This window comes from Chenopodium quinoa, unplaced genomic scaffold, assembly GCF_001683475.1.
Source record: "Chenopodium quinoa cultivar QQ74 unplaced genomic scaffold, ASM168347v1, whole genome shotgun sequence".
In the NCBI taxonomy this organism is placed as follows: Eukaryota; Viridiplantae; Streptophyta; class Magnoliopsida; order Caryophyllales; family Amaranthaceae; genus Chenopodium; species Chenopodium quinoa.
In genome coordinates, this window is record NW_018745403.1 from 1,014,017 (window position 1) to 1,032,075 (window position 18,059).

General features: G+C 33.8%; 1 protein-coding gene across 1 annotated transcript; it reads right to left on the reverse strand.

The window, feature by feature from the left end:
* Positions 1 to 3,307: 3,307 nt before the first annotated feature.
* LOC110713033 (peroxidase 57-like) lies at positions 3,308 to 4,965 on the reverse strand. The gene is made up of 4 exons (XM_021891500.1): positions 4,675 to 4,965; positions 4,355 to 4,534; positions 4,079 to 4,244; positions 3,308 to 3,944 (listed from the first exon to the last, which is right to left on the reverse strand). The coding sequence occupies exons 1-4, from the start codon at positions 4,900 to 4,902 to the stop codon at positions 3,532 to 3,534; spliced, it is 987 nt and encodes a 328-aa protein (XP_021747192.1). The 5' UTR covers positions 4,903 to 4,965; the 3' UTR covers positions 3,308 to 3,531.
* Between the last annotated feature and the right edge of the window lie 13,094 nt (positions 4,966 to 18,059).

The following is an 18,059-nucleotide window of genomic DNA, read 5'->3' on the forward strand; positions in this document are numbered from 1 at the left end:
GATGCTAATATATAATAAACTATCTGAATACTTCTAATAATCAAGTTGTCAATGAATTGACAATGATAAATAGCCGCAAAGACGACGATAAACGCAAAACGGTGAAGAAAAAGACATTTCACAATGATGTAATAATCACCCGATCAAGGGGATAATGTAATACCCCGTATTTTTATATGTATTTTAATTTAAATAAGTATTTTTTAAGGTATTTAAATAATTTGAAATGAATTAATTATGGTGTTTCATTAATTTAAAAAGAATTATTTTAATTAAAAGTTTATTTTTAATTATTTAACAATCTTGAAAATATTTTATTTCATGATTTGGAAACTTTGGGGCATATTATTTTATTAAAGGAAATTTTTAAAGTCAATGAGTTTTTAACGAAAGTCAAAATACTAGTTTGACTAGGAAAGGGATCATTAAGGGTAAAAAGGGAATTTAAATTTAGGAGGGTTTTGGAAAAGAGAGTATAATTACCCATCACATGGGGCATATTAAACTTTGCCCAAGGTGGAGAATACCTAAAGGTAACTCTCTTTCTCTCTCCTCTTATTTTCTCTCTTTTTCTCTTAATTTTTCCCCTTCCCCTTTATTTTAATTTTAATTTTTTTTTCACACCACCACCACGCACACCCTCACGGTGGCCGACTACCACCACCACCACAGCCGGCAACCGTCGCCAGCACGGGGCCGGCAGCAGGAGCAGTCGTGGAAGGTGGCGCCAGCCATCCTCCCTTTCTTCCCCCTTGTGCGTGCGTGTGTTTGTAAAAAAAAATTATTCTTTTTGATTTTCAATTAAATCTACCCTTAATCTAATTATTGTTTTTTGGGTTTTGTGATGATTTTATGATGTTTGATAATAAGTATTTTGTATATAAATTTTCAGATTTGGTTTTGAATCAAAAAGCCCCAAATTATAAACACTAGGTTTTTAAGTTTATGTATATTGATGGAAATTGTTTATGGGTGATTTAAATTATTGAAATAAGTGTTTTAAAACACATTTACAGCAATTTTAAATGATTTAATAAAATTGGAATTTTTATATATAAGCTATAATTAAGTTTCTTGAAAGGATTTTTAATTATCCATTAATTGGGAATAAAAGTAAGGGTTTAAATTAAATTTTAGCTTGTTTTAGAGGGTTTATGAGTGATTTAAAGAGTGTATATATTGCTGGAAATTTGTGTGGAATAGGTATTAATGCCTCTTTGTAATTTTGGTTTGTAGGAGACTTCCAAGTGAGTGATTTTATTTAGTCGTGGCGATTTTGAGATCATATTCAAGGTACGTTCGCGTACTTGGTAATTATGTATGTGTGTAGAAGCATGCTAGGACTTGTTTAATTAATTCCAAGTTAGTATCATGATAGGTATTGGTTGGAATTATCGATTGGATTAAAAAGGGTTTAACATTTAGATTTATGTGGTCACTAATTATTTAAGAGTTAAATTGGTAGGTTTGATTGCTTGAATGATTTATTATGTTTGATCGTGTTATGTTTGAGAGTCATCACCAAGTATAATAATATGTAAACAACGTAAAGGGAAAGAGATTACGCACCAAAACTCTTGGAACGTATATACCTTGAGTGAGAACATATAGGGGGAGTTATGGGGTTTTATATTTAACCATAGCTTCTACTAGGAGTACAAGACGGTGTATTTTCCTTTTTATTTATTTTATTCGTAGGATGTCCAGTCACTTCATGTGACATTTGCCTACCCAGTTAGCTCCTGGTGTAGTTTACCTCAATTTATTTAGGGTAGGGATTTGATGGGAAACTCGTTCGATGCGTAATCAAATTAAATAAGCAATTCATTTATTTATTAGTTGGTCGTTTGGTGTGTTGTGTGCTTGTAAAAAGGTGCAACAAGGTAAGTTGTGTGTGGATAGGATGAAAGCATGTTAGTGTGTTTTTATTACGCTTATGTATTCAGTATTGCTGATTGTGTGTTGTGTTTGTTTGGCCTTGTCTTTACCTTCGCCCTACGACGACCCATTTCTAATAGCGAGTAGTGGGGACATGTAGAGAGAAGCTTTTTTAGGTGATGAAGCATTATCATGATGGGCATGAGTGAAAAATGAATCATGCTTAGTTTCCATAGGAATATGATGTGTTTTATTTGCTTTGAATGTTATTTATTTTATTATGCTCGTGAGACTAACGTAAATGTTTGCAGTATTGTTTGGTTTTTAATTTAAAGGCCTACAATGGTTCCAAGTTGTAGGTTTACTTTGTTTGACTTCGTTTGACTTTACTTTATTTTGGTTTGACTTTTGAGTACGTTGACTTGTTTTGAATGGTTTTAAAGATAGTCTTCCACTGTGTGTCTTTGATATTTTCCTTAGCCGTTTTCACGGTGGCGATAATGTCTTAAATTTTCCTACTTCGTTTTTAAAAGGGAAAAATAGGTATTTTTAAAGGAAAGGAATTTCTAGGGTGTTATAGATAAATAGTCATTTTCTATAATAACTTGAGTTGTCAATCTTATAACAATTCTAATAAGCCAATACGAAACTTAACTATATATGAATGAAAATCTTCGGTAACAAAAATGTCATGACATGTATTCTAATATAGCTAAAACGACTTGAACTGAGATTGACTCGATTTCAAATTAGTTGACTCAAAACCGAAACTAAAGTAAATTTAACTAAGAATGAGCTAATAATCGAAGTAACCAGATTCAAATTTTAATTGGAACTGAATTGATTTGAACTGAGATCTAATCAGATTCGAAATGACCCGATTCAAAGTCAAATAAATCCATATTGACCCAAATAAACCCGATAAAATCCGGATCAACTCGATATGGCTTGACCCGAATTTAACTTGAACCAAGTTCGATTTGTACCCGACCATGCTTGAACTCAACTTTAACCAGAATCTGATTAAGCTCAACCCGATTTGATTTGGTTTGATCTTGATACAGTGTTTGGTTCATTGTGTTGTGGGGGTGTTATAGTGTTTGTTTAATTAAAGGGGTTCTTTAAAGGCAATTGCATTGTAATTTGGTAACCATTGCTAACAAACTGAATTCAAGTCTAAATTTAAAATTTTGGAAAACTTGGTTTTTAAAATAAAGAGTAATAATTTGCTCATATACTAAATATCAATGTAACTCGACGATTCTACTAAAAACATGTTATCGAGCCTATTACTTTTGGTCGAATCTTATGTGATTATGTAGGGAAAATTGATGTGTTTGATCATCAAGAAGTCATTTAGAGATAGTTTTAAATGATCAATTTGAGTTAATTACTAGTATAAAACAATAAATTTTGACAATTTGTAAGGGAAGTCCAACAATATATTTTTCTCTGTATATAAGCATCCCTCAGGAGTCAGGAGGGTTCCTCTGAGATTATTATTACCTACATGAAGCTTTAACATACGTAGTAAAAATTGATGCAAAGATGGAAAATACAAAATCAATTCATCTTTATCCAATGACAAAAATAGTAATAGTATAAAAATTTTGTAGTGTTGTGGTTGAAATCTTGTCCATTAATTGAGATACTCTAATTCACCGAACCACAAGTTTTTCTGATCTCTCCATGATGGCCTGTAAGGACTCCGATTCTAGCCATCTTGACCATGGCCGGACCGAATTCGTTCAAAAATTGATAAGGACTTTTGGCTAGCCCCTTCACAATACCTTTAGTTAGAGGACTTATAGCCATGTTTTGGTCTATCTCTAGAGTGCCATTGTGTGCTACTATTTGCTTGTAATAGGCATTGTCCATCTTGAAATGACTGTTTGGAGTTTGGTCAAGGAAAGCCTCCTCGTCGCTTTGACTATTAAGAGGACATGTGTTCCGCAAGACTTTGAGAAGTGATGAACTTATGGTTGGATCTGGTTTGTGGGTACCATGGAAGTTATATAAACGTTTTTTAAATGAGTGACAGTGTGCAGTTCCAGCAGTATGTCCACCTGTAAATTTATAAGTAAATACTATAGCTTCAGCAAATAATTAAGAACGATTAATAGATTTGCTATTATATATGTGACTCTTGTAATTTACTTCGCATTATTTTGCTTAAGAAAAGGTATTCGTTAATAAATACCTAAAAGAACAACAAAGTCACGCTTATTGAGCCCTTTTTTGGCAAACAATTGAATGGCTTTATTCACGGGAATTGTTGGAGGAGGAAGGATTGCTTCTGCTTCTTTGCTTAAAGATACGCGTCCATCTCTTCTTCCGGTTTCTACGTCATACCATTTTCCTCCAGCCTTCAAACATTACATAAATAACAATCGCACATGCATAATTATTAGTCAATTGCAATAACTAGTGTAGTATGTAGGGTTGTTTTTCGAAAATGTGAAAAGAATTTACTTACCAAGAAAACAGCAGCTCTTGCTGCTATAACTAGGACATCAGTACAAGAGACAACTCCTGGACAAACTTTTTCTACCACCTCCTTAATTTCACCAACATCTTCAATTCCACCAAGTTTTTTGTTTACTCGTGCCATTTGCTCTGTATGTTTTCCCTCGAGTAATATTGATGCGTCACAACCCTTTTTCAACCAAGTTACTTAATTAGCATAGAATTAAAAAAAAAAAATTGAATATTCCTGAGCTTTATACAATTTTTTTTTAAAAAAAAAAAAAAAAAGAAATATGAAATTCGTTCAATTTAAATTAGTCAAATACATACCCTAACAAAGCAATCATGGAAGGATAAACGAATAAGATCAGATACAATGTCAGGATCCTCTGTGATCTTTTGCTGAACTACTCCATAGATGACTTTCTCGATATTGTGTGCTCCACACTTGCCATTGTAAAACCCAACTCTTAGCTTATTGTTTCCATAACAATGACCTACAAGGGTCATTAGGATGAGCCCAAGAGAAAGCATCAAAGAAGGCGAAGCAAGCCTCATTATTATTATTTAATTATTTTCCCCAAATTACTATATGTTCAAGTGTGTTTAACAAGGTTTGCTAAAATGTCTTATTTATAGTGAAGCCAGAAGCTTTAACCTTCGGAAGAATATGGGGCATCTAGGGCTGCTGGACGTAAAGAATCTTGTAGCAGCTATACGTGCTAATAATATTCACGTTCTTATTATTTTGGTTAATTTTAATCTTAAATGGTTGTTGTATAGTTTTATACTTGTATAGTTGTATTATTATTGCTAAAATTGGACCGTCCTGATAATAATCCTAGCTTAATTTGGTTATAGTAACAAAAAAATGCTTCATTAGTATGATTGATTAATCCCCAGAAAAACCTGCTTTTGTATTTTTCTACTAGGTTATTTATTCTTATTGGTTAAACTCGGATTATGCACATGCATTCGCGATGATTGCAATGTTGTAAAAAAATTGCGGTCCTTCTTTTTTTTTTTTTTCATTTAATAATGCATGCTATATTATTATATGTTTAATTTGTTCAAACATAGCCATCTTATATAATTGATCAATTATTTGCTGATAACACTTCCCCTTAACCAAACAACGAAACAAGGGTTTTAAATTTGGGCACTGACCGTTAGTTAATAAACAACAAAGGACCTGTCAAAAAAAAAATAAAAAAAAAATAAAAAAAAGAAAAAAAAAAATAGAAAAAACAACAAAGGACAAATATATCAATTATCAAAGCCTACTAAATTACTAATAGTATAATTTAATCGTCCATGATAGATGTTGCACAACAAACTCCTATGGCAATGTGGCCAATTTCTATCACTATTTTTTTTTTTGTTATTTTCCTTATTTTCCGTTTGGTTACATTTTATTATTTTTAATTTGTTGTTCAAGAAAAAACTTGCGTGAAACTTATTGTGTACCTGAGGTTTATACGCACGTAACTAGCGTTATATTGTACATAGTGATCCTAATTTTAAAATAGTGACCTTCATTATTCATATTGACCCGAATATAAAAATTTTATTTACAAAAAAAAATAAACTTCTTATATCCTTTATAATACCAAAATGACTTTTATTTCAACATAATAACCTTTATTTTAATATCTTATTTATAGTCGTGCCACGTAGGCAACAATTAAATATTAGTATGACACGTAGGATTTATTTGGATATATATTTTATGAATAAAAAATTTATATTTTTTTAATAGGATAAAAAACTAGGATAGATTTTGTAGGATAAAAAAAGTTAGTTTGGAGTTCTACACAAATTCTCCAAAATGACGGGTGTACCTTAAATTATTGTAAAACGGGTTAAACACTTCTAGAAAACAGGCAAATTCCGATGGACTTGTTCCGACGGACACGAAATTCCGTCGGAATAAGCATAATTTCCGACGGATTTTTGTTCCGTCGGATATTTCCAACGAATTTAAAAATTCCATTGGAATTCCGTCGGAAATTTCCGACGGAAATAAATTCCCTCGGAATATTTGTGCTTTCCGATGGAATATTCCGTCGGAAATTACGATTTCCGACGGAAATTTCCGTCGGAATATTATTAAAAAAAAAAAATTTAAAACCCCCAAACCCTAAAACTGGAACACACCTCCCCTTCATTTCTCTCTCCTCTCCTCTTCTCTCTCTGCGCCTCACCTCTCTTTCTCTCTCCTCTCCTCTCTTCTTTCCTCTTATCTTTCTCTCTGAACTCCTCCCTCCTTCTCTCTCCTCCGCCATTCTCACTTCTCCTCTCTTCACCTTCTCCTTTCTCACACTGTCGCTGCTAAACAAGCCCCACCAATCTCCGCTACGCAACACCACCACCGCCCTCGTCATTTCACTTCTCCATCTCCTTTCTTCCTTCTCGCCGGCGTCCCATGGTAATACGGCAAAATTCGACCATGAAACCTCTAGATCTAGAGGTTTCATGATCGAATTTGGCCGTATTAAACCAAATTCGAGTGACATTCGAAGCAAAATTCACCCTTTAAGGTTTTTTTTTTTTTTTTTTTTTTTTTTTTTTTATATATATATATATATTTTCACACGTTTCGTTATTATTGGTTGTGGTTGTGGGCGGTGGTGGGTGGTTTTTGGGTTAGGGGGGTTTGGTGGGTTCGGGTTAGGGGGGTTTGGTGGGTCTGGTGGGTGGGTTCGGGTTAAGGGTTAGGGTTTGGTGGGTCTGGGTTAGGGTGGTGGTGGTTGGTGGATGTGGTAAAACGATGGTGGTGGTTGGTGGATGTGGTTATTCGTGGGTTAGGGTGGGTCTTGGTTAGGTGGGTTTAGGGTAAGGGTTGGGATGCGTGGGTTAGGGTGGGTCTGGGTAAAGGGTTGGGGTGGTTAGGGTGGGTTTGGGTAAAAGGGTGGGGTGGTTAGGGTGGGTCTGGGTTAGTGGTGGCGTGGTTAGGGTGGGTTTGGGTTAAGGTTGGGGTGGTAAGGGTGGGTCTGGGTTAGGAGTGGCGTGGTTAGGGTGGGTTTGGGTTAAGGCTGGGATGGTTAGGGTGGGGTGGTTAGGGTGGGTCTGTTGTAGTGGTGGTTGGTGGTCTGAGATGGTGACACGCCGTGCCGCTAGTGGCGCGACGTTTTTTTTTTTTTTTTTTTTTTTTTTTTTTTTTGCAGGAGATTCCGACGGAATTTCCGTCGGAACATTCAAGCGGATTTGTATTCCGTCGGAATTTTCCGACGGACTTTCCGGTGGCCGGAATACCTTTTCCGATGAATTAATTCCGTCGGAGAAAACTGTTCCGACGGAAATTCCGTCAGAAAAAACCGTTCCGACGGAAATTCCGTCAGAAAAAACTATTCCGACGAAATTGGCCATTTTATCTACAAAGGGTGTTCCGACAACCAGTTCCGACGGAAATTTCGTCGGAACAGTGTTTTGCCGACGGAATTTAGGGTGTTTTCGACGGAATTTTTCCGTTGGAAATGGCCTGTTTTCTAGTAGTGAAAGTTATCTAAAAAATACTTAAAGTTACGCTTTATACTACAAATGTTATTATTTTTCTAATAATAAATTATTTTATCTTACAAAAAAAATAAAATGTATTAGCTCCGTTTTTTCTAGTTGACACGTTTTAACTTTAGCACTATTCACACGTTCCCCTTTGATCATGTTTTATGCTTTATACATAATGAAAAATATAGTCATTTGGGATCTTCTTAGATTCGCCACGATATATATATTTTCAAAATATCAACTTTTCATAATTTTTGTTTATCAGTAATTAAAGATATTAATGGTTGAATTTGTGTATTGACAAACGTGACTAAAACGTGTCAACTAAAATAACGGAGGAAGTATTAGATTAATCATATTAGCCTTTATACTATGTAGTCATGAATTTATAAGAAATTACACATTAAAATAAAATTCAAACCAACGACAAATTAAAAGTTATCCTTTAAGAGGTTAAAGTTACCATTAAAAAGTTACCCTCAAACTGACCGTTTTACAATAATATTAACGTACACCCGCCTTACACAAGACTTATTGAGAGTTTTATTTTTAATAAAATTTGGATAGATTTATAGGATAAAATTGTTGATTTAGAGTTTTATTTCCAATAAATATGATCACTATTTCTCAGGTACAAAATAAATTATAAGTTTAGCCAGATCACAAGACAGCAACACTTAGCGTTTCAACTTTTCACCAAATGTCACATCACGTTGAAAACAATTTAATAATTTAACATATAAGTTTATTTTTATATCATAATTTTTTTGGGAGCGAAGGAAGTAGTTCAAAAAGTATAACATTCATTTATAATATATCCTAATCGATTTAAATAAAATACTTCACAATCTAATATGATTTTATTACTTTATGTAGAACTATCAATCGGGTCGGGTCACGGGCCATTTTGTGTCGAGTCACTTCAGGTCACGGGTCAAAAAAGTTCACACTAGCCCAATATTTTGGGTTTCGGGTCAACCCAACGGGCTTAGAATAATTGTTTTTTTACTTTTTTTTTGCTAATTAACTTTTAGAAATTTCTAATATTTCAAACTTACTTTGCTATTTTTTTTTATAATTTTTTAAATCAAGCATCATCATCAATATTATTATTAGTCATTATATGCCTAATGCATAATTTAGATCCTCACAAAATCACATCAATTCCTAATTAATTTTGTATCAATGATATATTTTAAAACTTGGTATATAGATAAAAAGTTTATCTTAAATTTCATTAAACAAGCCCGACATCACACGGGACGCCAAACTAGTATTTATATATCTGTGGTAAAACTAGTACATTAACATGCGTGTCAAATTTAACTATATCAATTATTTAAAAATGGAGGAAATATTAGATTTATATGTTAATCCTCTAATTCTCATATGATTTTAGAATGAAGTCTCACTTGACTGATTTTAGAATGAAGTCTCACTTTATTTACTTGTATGCTGGAGTTGTCAATCCTAATTAACTTCTATTGTCCCTTGTGAGCCATAATCTAAGGACTAAGGATTTTCATAATTGTAACTTTGCAACATTTTCTATATTGACTAGGTCTACCATATTAGATTGCTATTTTCCCACTTAAATGGATCACATACTTTATTTATGGGAAACAATAATAAAATTGCTTTTAATGCAATTTGTTGGTTTGTGCATTCAATACCTGTGGACATCATCTTTGAAAGGTATTTAGGAGAATTTAGTGCGATAAAAGGTAAAAATGGGTGTAGATTAAACATAGTTTTGCATGAAATAAAAATCTATAATAATATATTAAAAGACGTTCCTAAGAACGTTGATGTGCCACGTAATCCCTTTTTTGTTGTGTCATGTCATCTTCCTAAAATCTCATGATGCCATATCACCACTCAAACAATGCCACATCACCCAAGCTACCAACATTACTCCATATAACAAAGATGACTATTTAATCATCTAAGTCAGTTATCAACTATGTTATTTTAAAATGTAAAAATAAAATTATATAAGTGTAAACCACAAGTTTCAATCTAAAAAAAAAATGGCTAACATTGTTTCTCAAAAAGGCATTTTGGTGTTTTTGGTAAAAAAAAAAAAAAAAAAAAAAAAAAAAAAAAAAAAAAAAAAACCACTGCTTTCAACTTCTCTCTTTTCAACAATGGACTTTGAGCAGTTTTTAACAATGGAAATCGAATAATTCTTCAACACTGGAGGGAACACGTTCAAACAATGACAAAAATCTATCATTTAGGGTTAACCATTCCCTTAATTTATATATTTTTCTTAGGGTCTTTCGTTAAATTCAGGGCAAAGCCATCGGATATGGTGGTGTTAAGGTTGGGGTTTGTTGTGGTGTTGGTGGTGTTAGGGGATGTTGTTGGTTGTGGTGATGGAATTCTAGCTTCTGCCATTGATGATTCGAAAGGTTGAAGAAGGAATGATGAAAATGGAAGGAGGAGGAAGAGGATGAGTCAGCAAGAGAAAATAATAAAATATTATAAAGTTTGCTATTATTAACAGTATTTGTCATTTTGGGAAACATGATTATTGTTTCTCATTTTGAGAAACTAGGGTAAGCCCAAAATAATAACTCAATTTTTAGTTTGACAATGACAATTGCAGTTTTAAAAAGTCTATAAAAAAATTTATCGATTGCACGTGTACAACAGTAGCAACCCGGGGCAACGCTCGGGTTACTCACTAGTGAAAAGATGAAAAACATATATACACATTACTTTGGAACACACGAGATGAAATACACACATAATAAGTTTATATAATGTTCTAATTTTATTTATAAAATTACTAGATGGCTAACGCGCACGACATAGTTAGCCATGTTATTTTGAAGGGTAGTTAGCAGCACACTATTCATAAGAGCAATTCTATACTTTTCTCTACCAACTGTGATGAGCCTAATATCAGGTTATGTTTTGTACGAGTAACACATGCATTTTAGCATCATAAATGATAAATTGCTGACAATTTCAGGTACCTTAATTATTTAGAATTGTATGACATGCACATGAAATAAACTTTAAGTCGTTAAAACTAATTTAAACAATTATATGATTATTGTAATACTTAAGGGTGTGTATTATTCACCTGATTTTCATTTATCTAAATTAATCTTATCTTATTTGAACTTATTTTAAATTTTTAGATTTTGGTAAACTTATTTTAGTTGTAATAAGAACTTAGATTACCCTTATCAGAATTTATTATTTATCTTAAATTTATTAAATCCAAAAAAAAAAAACAAAAAAAAAATTGGAAAATAAGGTGAACCGAATGCCTTAAATATCATCTAGTACTTATTAATTTTAACTATTATTTTTTCAAATAAAGTTAACTTAACAATAATTTGAATTCTCGTTCAACCATCACTTGATGAAACCCGTGCGATGCACGGTTTATTTGTATTTTTATAAAAAATTAAATATTTTTTTTGTATGTATGTGATTAAATTTGTTATTTCTGTCGTTGTATATAGTATATCATTTGATATTCTTATTTTAAAATAAATTGTGAGTTTATATTATGATAAAATTCATATTTACTTAAATTAAACTTTAAAATCTCATTCGCCAGTTTGCTTATGTGGTATTTGAATTATTTATTTTTAAAAGAAATTACAAATCTCTCATGTGATTGGCTATAACTAAAATTTATAATCCTACAGTGCGTTAAGAAAATTTTATCTCACGTGGCTCTCTAAAAACTCGGGGAAAAAACTCCCTTTTTGATATATATACTAGTTTTGTGCTCGGGCGATACCCAGATGGTTGATAAAATTTTAATATAAACTTTTTGGCTTGAATGTTAAATACAGTCATGTAATCCTTTTTGATAATTTAGGATATCTAGACTTACGATATCATATCACTTATTTATATAATAGTGTACTTTTTAAAAAATATATATATTTAATTTATCAAAAAAGATTATTTAAATAGTATAAAATAAGATATCTATGTTATTATTGACTTGAAACATTTTTATTGAACTTAAATTATTTACTGAACTTAAAATATTTTACCAAACTAAAATTACTTTTACTAATTCTATATTAATTTTTAAATAAATTAAATATATTATAAATAGATCTTATTTTAAAGAAATTTTTAAAATGAATTTTATGGTGGAAATAAAACTGAGTTATAAGATATTTATTAATAGTTATGATCAATTTTGTATATATTAAATGTTAGAAGTATATCGATAATAAAACTCTAAACAACAATTTTATCTTAAAAATGTTATCCAAAATTCGTTTACTTAGCGTCATATACTATTTGTCATCTACGTGGCTCGAAACTTGGCAAAAAACTGGAATGCCAAGTGTCACTGTCTCGTAGCCTGATTGCGAGACCAACTTTATTTATTAGTGACTAGTTTTGTGCCCGGGCGATGCCCGAATTGTTGATAAAATTATAGGATAAATTTTTTGGCTTGAATGTTCATTAATACGGTCATGTAATCCTTTTTGATAATGCAGGATTTTAGACATACGATATCCTATCACTTATTTAATTTATAGAATAGTGCACTTTTTGTAGTTTTGTTTGTAAATAAATATCTATGTTATTATTGACTTGAAATTATTGTTATTGAACTTAAATTATTTTTACTAAACTGAAAGTATATTTACCAAACCAAAATAATTTTTACTAATTAAAACTTATTTTACTTATTCTCTATTATTTTTTTTTAACTAAATTAAAAATATTATAAACGGATCTCATTTTAAAGAACATTTTGAAACAAATTTTATGATGGAAATAAAACCGAGTTATATGATATTTAATAAAAGTTATGATTAATTTTGTTTATAATAAATATTAGAAGTATAGTGATAATAAAACTCAATACAATATTTTATCTTAATAAATCTATCTAAAAATTGCTTACTTAGCATCATATGTGTCACAATAATATCTCTTTGTCGCATACGTGGCGCGACACTTGGTGAAAAATTGAAATGCCAAGTATCACTGTCTTGTGGCCTGGCTGCGAGACCAGCTTTATTTATTAGTGACTAATTTTGTACCCGAACGATGTCCAGATGGTTGATAAAAGTTTAGGATAAATTGTTTGGATTGAATGTTAAATACGATCATATTATCCCTTTTGATAATGCAGGATATTTAGACATACTGAATTGAAATATATTTTTATTGAACTGAAATTATTTTTACTAAACTAAAAGTATTTTTACCAAAATAAAAATTATTTTTCATGATTAAAATTTATTTTCACTAATTCTCTATTATTCTTTTAAATAAAATAAATATATTATAAATGGGTCTTATTTTAAAGAACTTTTTAAAACGAATTTAATGATGGAAATAGTACCAAATTATAAGATATTTATTAAAAGTTATGATTAATTTTGTGTATATGAAATATTAGAAGTATATCGATAATAATTATATAAAACTCTATACAACTTTTTTATCTTTAAAAATCTATCCAAACTTCGCTTACTTAGCATCATATGTGTCACAATAATACCTATGTGTCGCCTACATGGAGTGACACTTAGCGAAAAACTGGAATGCCAAGTGTTGCTGTCTCGTGGCTTGGCTCCGAGACTGGCTTTATTTATTATTGACTAGTTTGTACCCCGGACGATGTCCGTTTGTTTATTGAACTTTAAGATAAACTTTTTATCTACATGCTAAATTTCAAAACATATCATTCATACAAATAGTGTTATGTAAGAGGTACATATCCCTTTTGATTTAGGATATTTTAACGTAGAATACTATTGATTTTTGTAATAGCGCAATATAAATTATAGAATTATACACTATGTAAGACTAGTATATATGTTATTCGAATTTTCTACTCATGGATTAATTTGAAAGGAATGGTGTCCTTCCAACAAGTGTATTCTTCCGATAGAGGGTTCAAAATTATTACGGAGCTAATTCTCCACTAAGGTCAAGTGATCGGAATTCCTAGGTGGAGGCCGCTTCCGATCAGTAATATCAATATATAATTGATGTTACAGCTTAATCTTAACTAAACCCTTCGGGTCGAACCCAATCGAACCACCGGTCCGAGACGACGAATTAATCCGAAAGGATTTAATGAGTCAGTAGAATTTTACAAATACAGACGTCGGAAATCGAGCCTAGGGCGTCGAGACCGAGCGTCGCAAAATCACAAAGCGACAAGTATGAACATAGCCCTAGCACCGCACTAGCCTAGCCATGTGGATGCTAGGCTAGTTCAAGCTAGCATGCACCTAGCATGGAGCATGGCTAGGCACACTAGGTGTGCTAGGCGCACCATCACAGCCCATCGCAGCCCATACAACATCACTAGGCGCACCATGCGTGCCCTAGGATGGCTGGGCACCATCGCAAGCCAAAGATCATCACTAGGCGCACCATGCGTGCCCTAGGATGGCTGGGCACCATCGCAGCCCAGACAGCATCTCTAGGCGCACCATGCGTGCCCTAGGATGGCCTGGTGCCGTCGCGACCCTAGCACAATGCTGGGCGCATGGCAGGACCACACGCACCAAGCAGAGCTAGTGCTAGGCACTGGCGCATGCGTGGTGCATGGTGCTTGGGCGAGGCTTGTGCATGCGTAGTGCATGGTGTAAGGCCGAGGCTGATGCGTGTGGCTGTGCGAGTGCATGCGAGGGAGAGCTAGAAAGCAAGCAACGTCAAGCCAAGCAAGTGTGGCTCGCTAGCAGCATGCATGCTGGCCATGCTAGAAATGGTGCGAGAGAGAGATGTGAGGCATAGCACCAGCGTCAGCACGTACCAGCGCATAGCACTGGCACGCACCAGCGCCAGCGCGCAACACCAGCACAGCCCAGCAGCAGCACGCACTGGCTGGCTGGCTGGGTGCTGGGCAGCAAGGGGGTGCTAACTGGCAGCCCTAGCTGGAACGCTAGCTGGCAGCCAGCTAGCCCTCCTTGACCCGGTTATGTGCATAGAGTGTGGGGACCAACTCATGGCCTTGGGGATCAAGGCAATGGTCCCCCCCAAGCCTTGGTCCTCATTTGGCTTTCACTATTATTGTGCCATGTGTCGATTTGTGATTGAATTGATTAATCATTTAATTTTGGAATTAAATAATTATCATTTTACCAACTCTCCCACATTGATGGGAGATTGGAAATCAAGGGATCGTTTTCCCTATAAATACCAAGCTTGGGTATTTGGGAATGTACAACCTTGAGTGGAATTGAAAAGGCAACTCTAAGTAAGAGTAAACCTTTGATTCGTAAAACTCATAGTTATTTTGTCTTGGTCTTGACTAACCTTCAAGACTTAGGACGCTCGGGTCGGGTCGAGGGTACGATCCGTCGGAGATCTCGTGTTTTCGGGATTTTGAAGTAAGAGCTCTTTGGGAGCGAAGCACACGTCAAGGGTATAACTCTTGTTTGATTAAGTTTAATATGCTTGTTAATTGTTTTAATTAAGGGGCGGGTCTTGGTGGGTTTCCTTCCGCGTAGTGCCGGGTTACTACGAAACCCTACATAATTATCACTTGACAATCATCATACTGGTAAAAAAAAAGATATAGTATTAACGCTCATAAAGTTGTGGGTGGTTTTGGGAAAGAGCTTGGGCTATCTGATAGTTCTGGACAGTCATGCCATGCTCCTTTTAATTTTTGCAATTATTTTTTAATTAAGGTGTTTTAAAAGAATTTAATTTTCTGGTTCATGTTCTTCTAATTAGATTAGATGCTCGTTTTAATTAATTTTAAAACTCGTTTTTATTTTCGATTTGGCTGTCGAACCCAGATTTTGGCTCAAAATAGTGATTTTTGGGTGGAATCGACATTCTGGAACAGATTAAACCCTTTTAGGACTGTCCAGAAGCCAAATTCAAACCAGAAACCCAATTTTTCTGGGGTTTTTCGTTTTTCAACGAAAATTTTAATTCTTTTTAAGCCTTGATTAATGCAAGCATTACAAGGTTAGATTAAATGCACATTTGCATCTCTAATCTACTGGTTTTAAAATATCCTTGAGCATAATAATGGAGTTTTTATTAGTGCTTAAGTTGATATACCAATTTTTCACATAAACTTGTTTTTCACAAATTTTGCAACTAAATTGCAATAAAGTGTGAAAACTTGTTGTGATCTTGTAATTTTAAGGTCCCAAATAATGTTAAAGTTCTAATCTTTAAAGGTTTAAATGATTGGAACCCTAACCCCTAAATTCCATGTTGAACAAAGCTTGGATGTTTTATGTTTGGTTGATTAAAATCCATCAAGTTCAATTACTTGTGAGTAAAATTTGATTAATCTTCATATTGGAAGATGTAACCATGGTATTTTACACAAGTATGCAAGTTGGAAAATTTTTATCATTGGATGGTTGATTTATTTTTCCAACTCCCATTTGTCAAATCCATTATTAATTTGCATATTGGCAAGATTAATTTTGGACATAGCTCATTTTATTTTAAGCATAAAATTAGACCTAATTTTGTTCAAAATTGAAATTTTGGATAATTTAGGCTTGTGCACCAATAAAATAAATTTTATTTAAGTAGGACTTAATTTTATTTTATTTTTCCTCAAATTAATTCTAAAATGTAATTTGGAATTAATTTATGCCACACATAAATCGGAATCAAAATCCCGAGAAATGCACGCAAATCGATGCAAAACCGCAAGCGTCACCAAGGCTAGTCGGCTGCCTAGCAGCCCACATATAGGCTTCATGTGGTGCGCATATGGCTGTGCATCGTTGGTTCGTGGATGTGTGGTGAGGAGGCGTCTACTGTGTAGTGCGTGTGCTGGTGCATGGGCCTTAGGCTGCTGGTGTGCTTGTGCTGCTGCTAGGCAGCGAGGCAGCAAGCCCCAGCCAGCCAACCACTGCTGCCTGCGCCAGCAAGCTGCTAGCTAGCAAGGCAGGCTATGCTAGGCACACTTGCTAGCTGCTAACACCACGCACCATGGCGCAGGGCCATGGGCTGCCTAGCAGCCATGGTGCGCACCCTCAAAGGGTTTTGTGGGACGTTTTTGCTTAAGTTTGAGCTATGTTTTTGCGATATTTTTTTTGCCGTTTTAATAATTTTACATAATTATTTTAACGAGGCTAAAAACCTCAATTTTTGTTTTTGCAAAATTTTGACAAATTATGGGTTATGCCGACTGAATTAATCGGATTAATTAAGTACGGATGCAGAATTTAGTGGGAGCTTAATTAAGTGCGTTAGCATTTTGCGTTTAGAAATAATGGATTAAACAACTTTGACTAGTTTTAATTAGGCGCGTTAATTGGATTAACCACCTAAGTTAGTTACTAGTTTTGCGTGTTTAATTATGTATTTCGTAAAATTGCATGGGCCATTCACAAATAGTGAATGGGTGAATGGAAGATTGTTATTCAAAACAGGTCTTTGAAAATGGAAACTAGTGGGGCCCGACTAGGATTGAAAATACGGACTGCGTTCCGTTATGTATTTTTGTAAATCTAAATACGGTCTGCGAACCGTTAAGTATTTTTGTACTATTAGATTAATCTTAGTCGTTCTAGCTAGCTTCTTTTATTTCATTTTGGCCAAGATGTCTCAAGACGGCGTTTCGACAAAGACGAGCCAAGATGAAGACCCATGGAAATTGAAGATTTCAAAGGGTCGTGCTAGTTGCCAAATGCATCTATTTTATGCCTTATATATTGTTATTATATATGATTGCTAGATGCATGTCTAGGTTTTCTATTATGTTGCGACGATTAGTTAAGTTCACTTAAATCAACCAACATAGAAACCCTAGGTCCCTTTAATAATATTGAGCTAAAATTTGCCGTTCCAAGAACAACACTTACCGAACTAATGCGCGTACGTGATGGATTACGCCAAAGCGAGGCATCACTACTTCCCTAGGAACGTAAGGTATACTAGGTATACAAGTTGTCTTGGTTAAGCTCAACGATATCAGTAAGGAGTCCTTAGATGTCGTGGAAAAAAAGATAAAATGTCAAGAATGCATTAGATGCGACATTTTATCAAACCGAGAGTAGCTTGGAGCTATTAGCAATTGGGTTGCTTACCTTAAGATATTTAATGATTAGCCAAAGCATGCTTAACCATTTCTTGATCTTTGGGATCTCGGAATCATTTTATTCTCGCCCATAAGGGACAATTTTAAATGCGTGGATAAAATGTTCAATAAGATTGAATATATGCATGAACGTTTTAAATTTCAACTTATTGATTTATGAATGGTTTTTCAC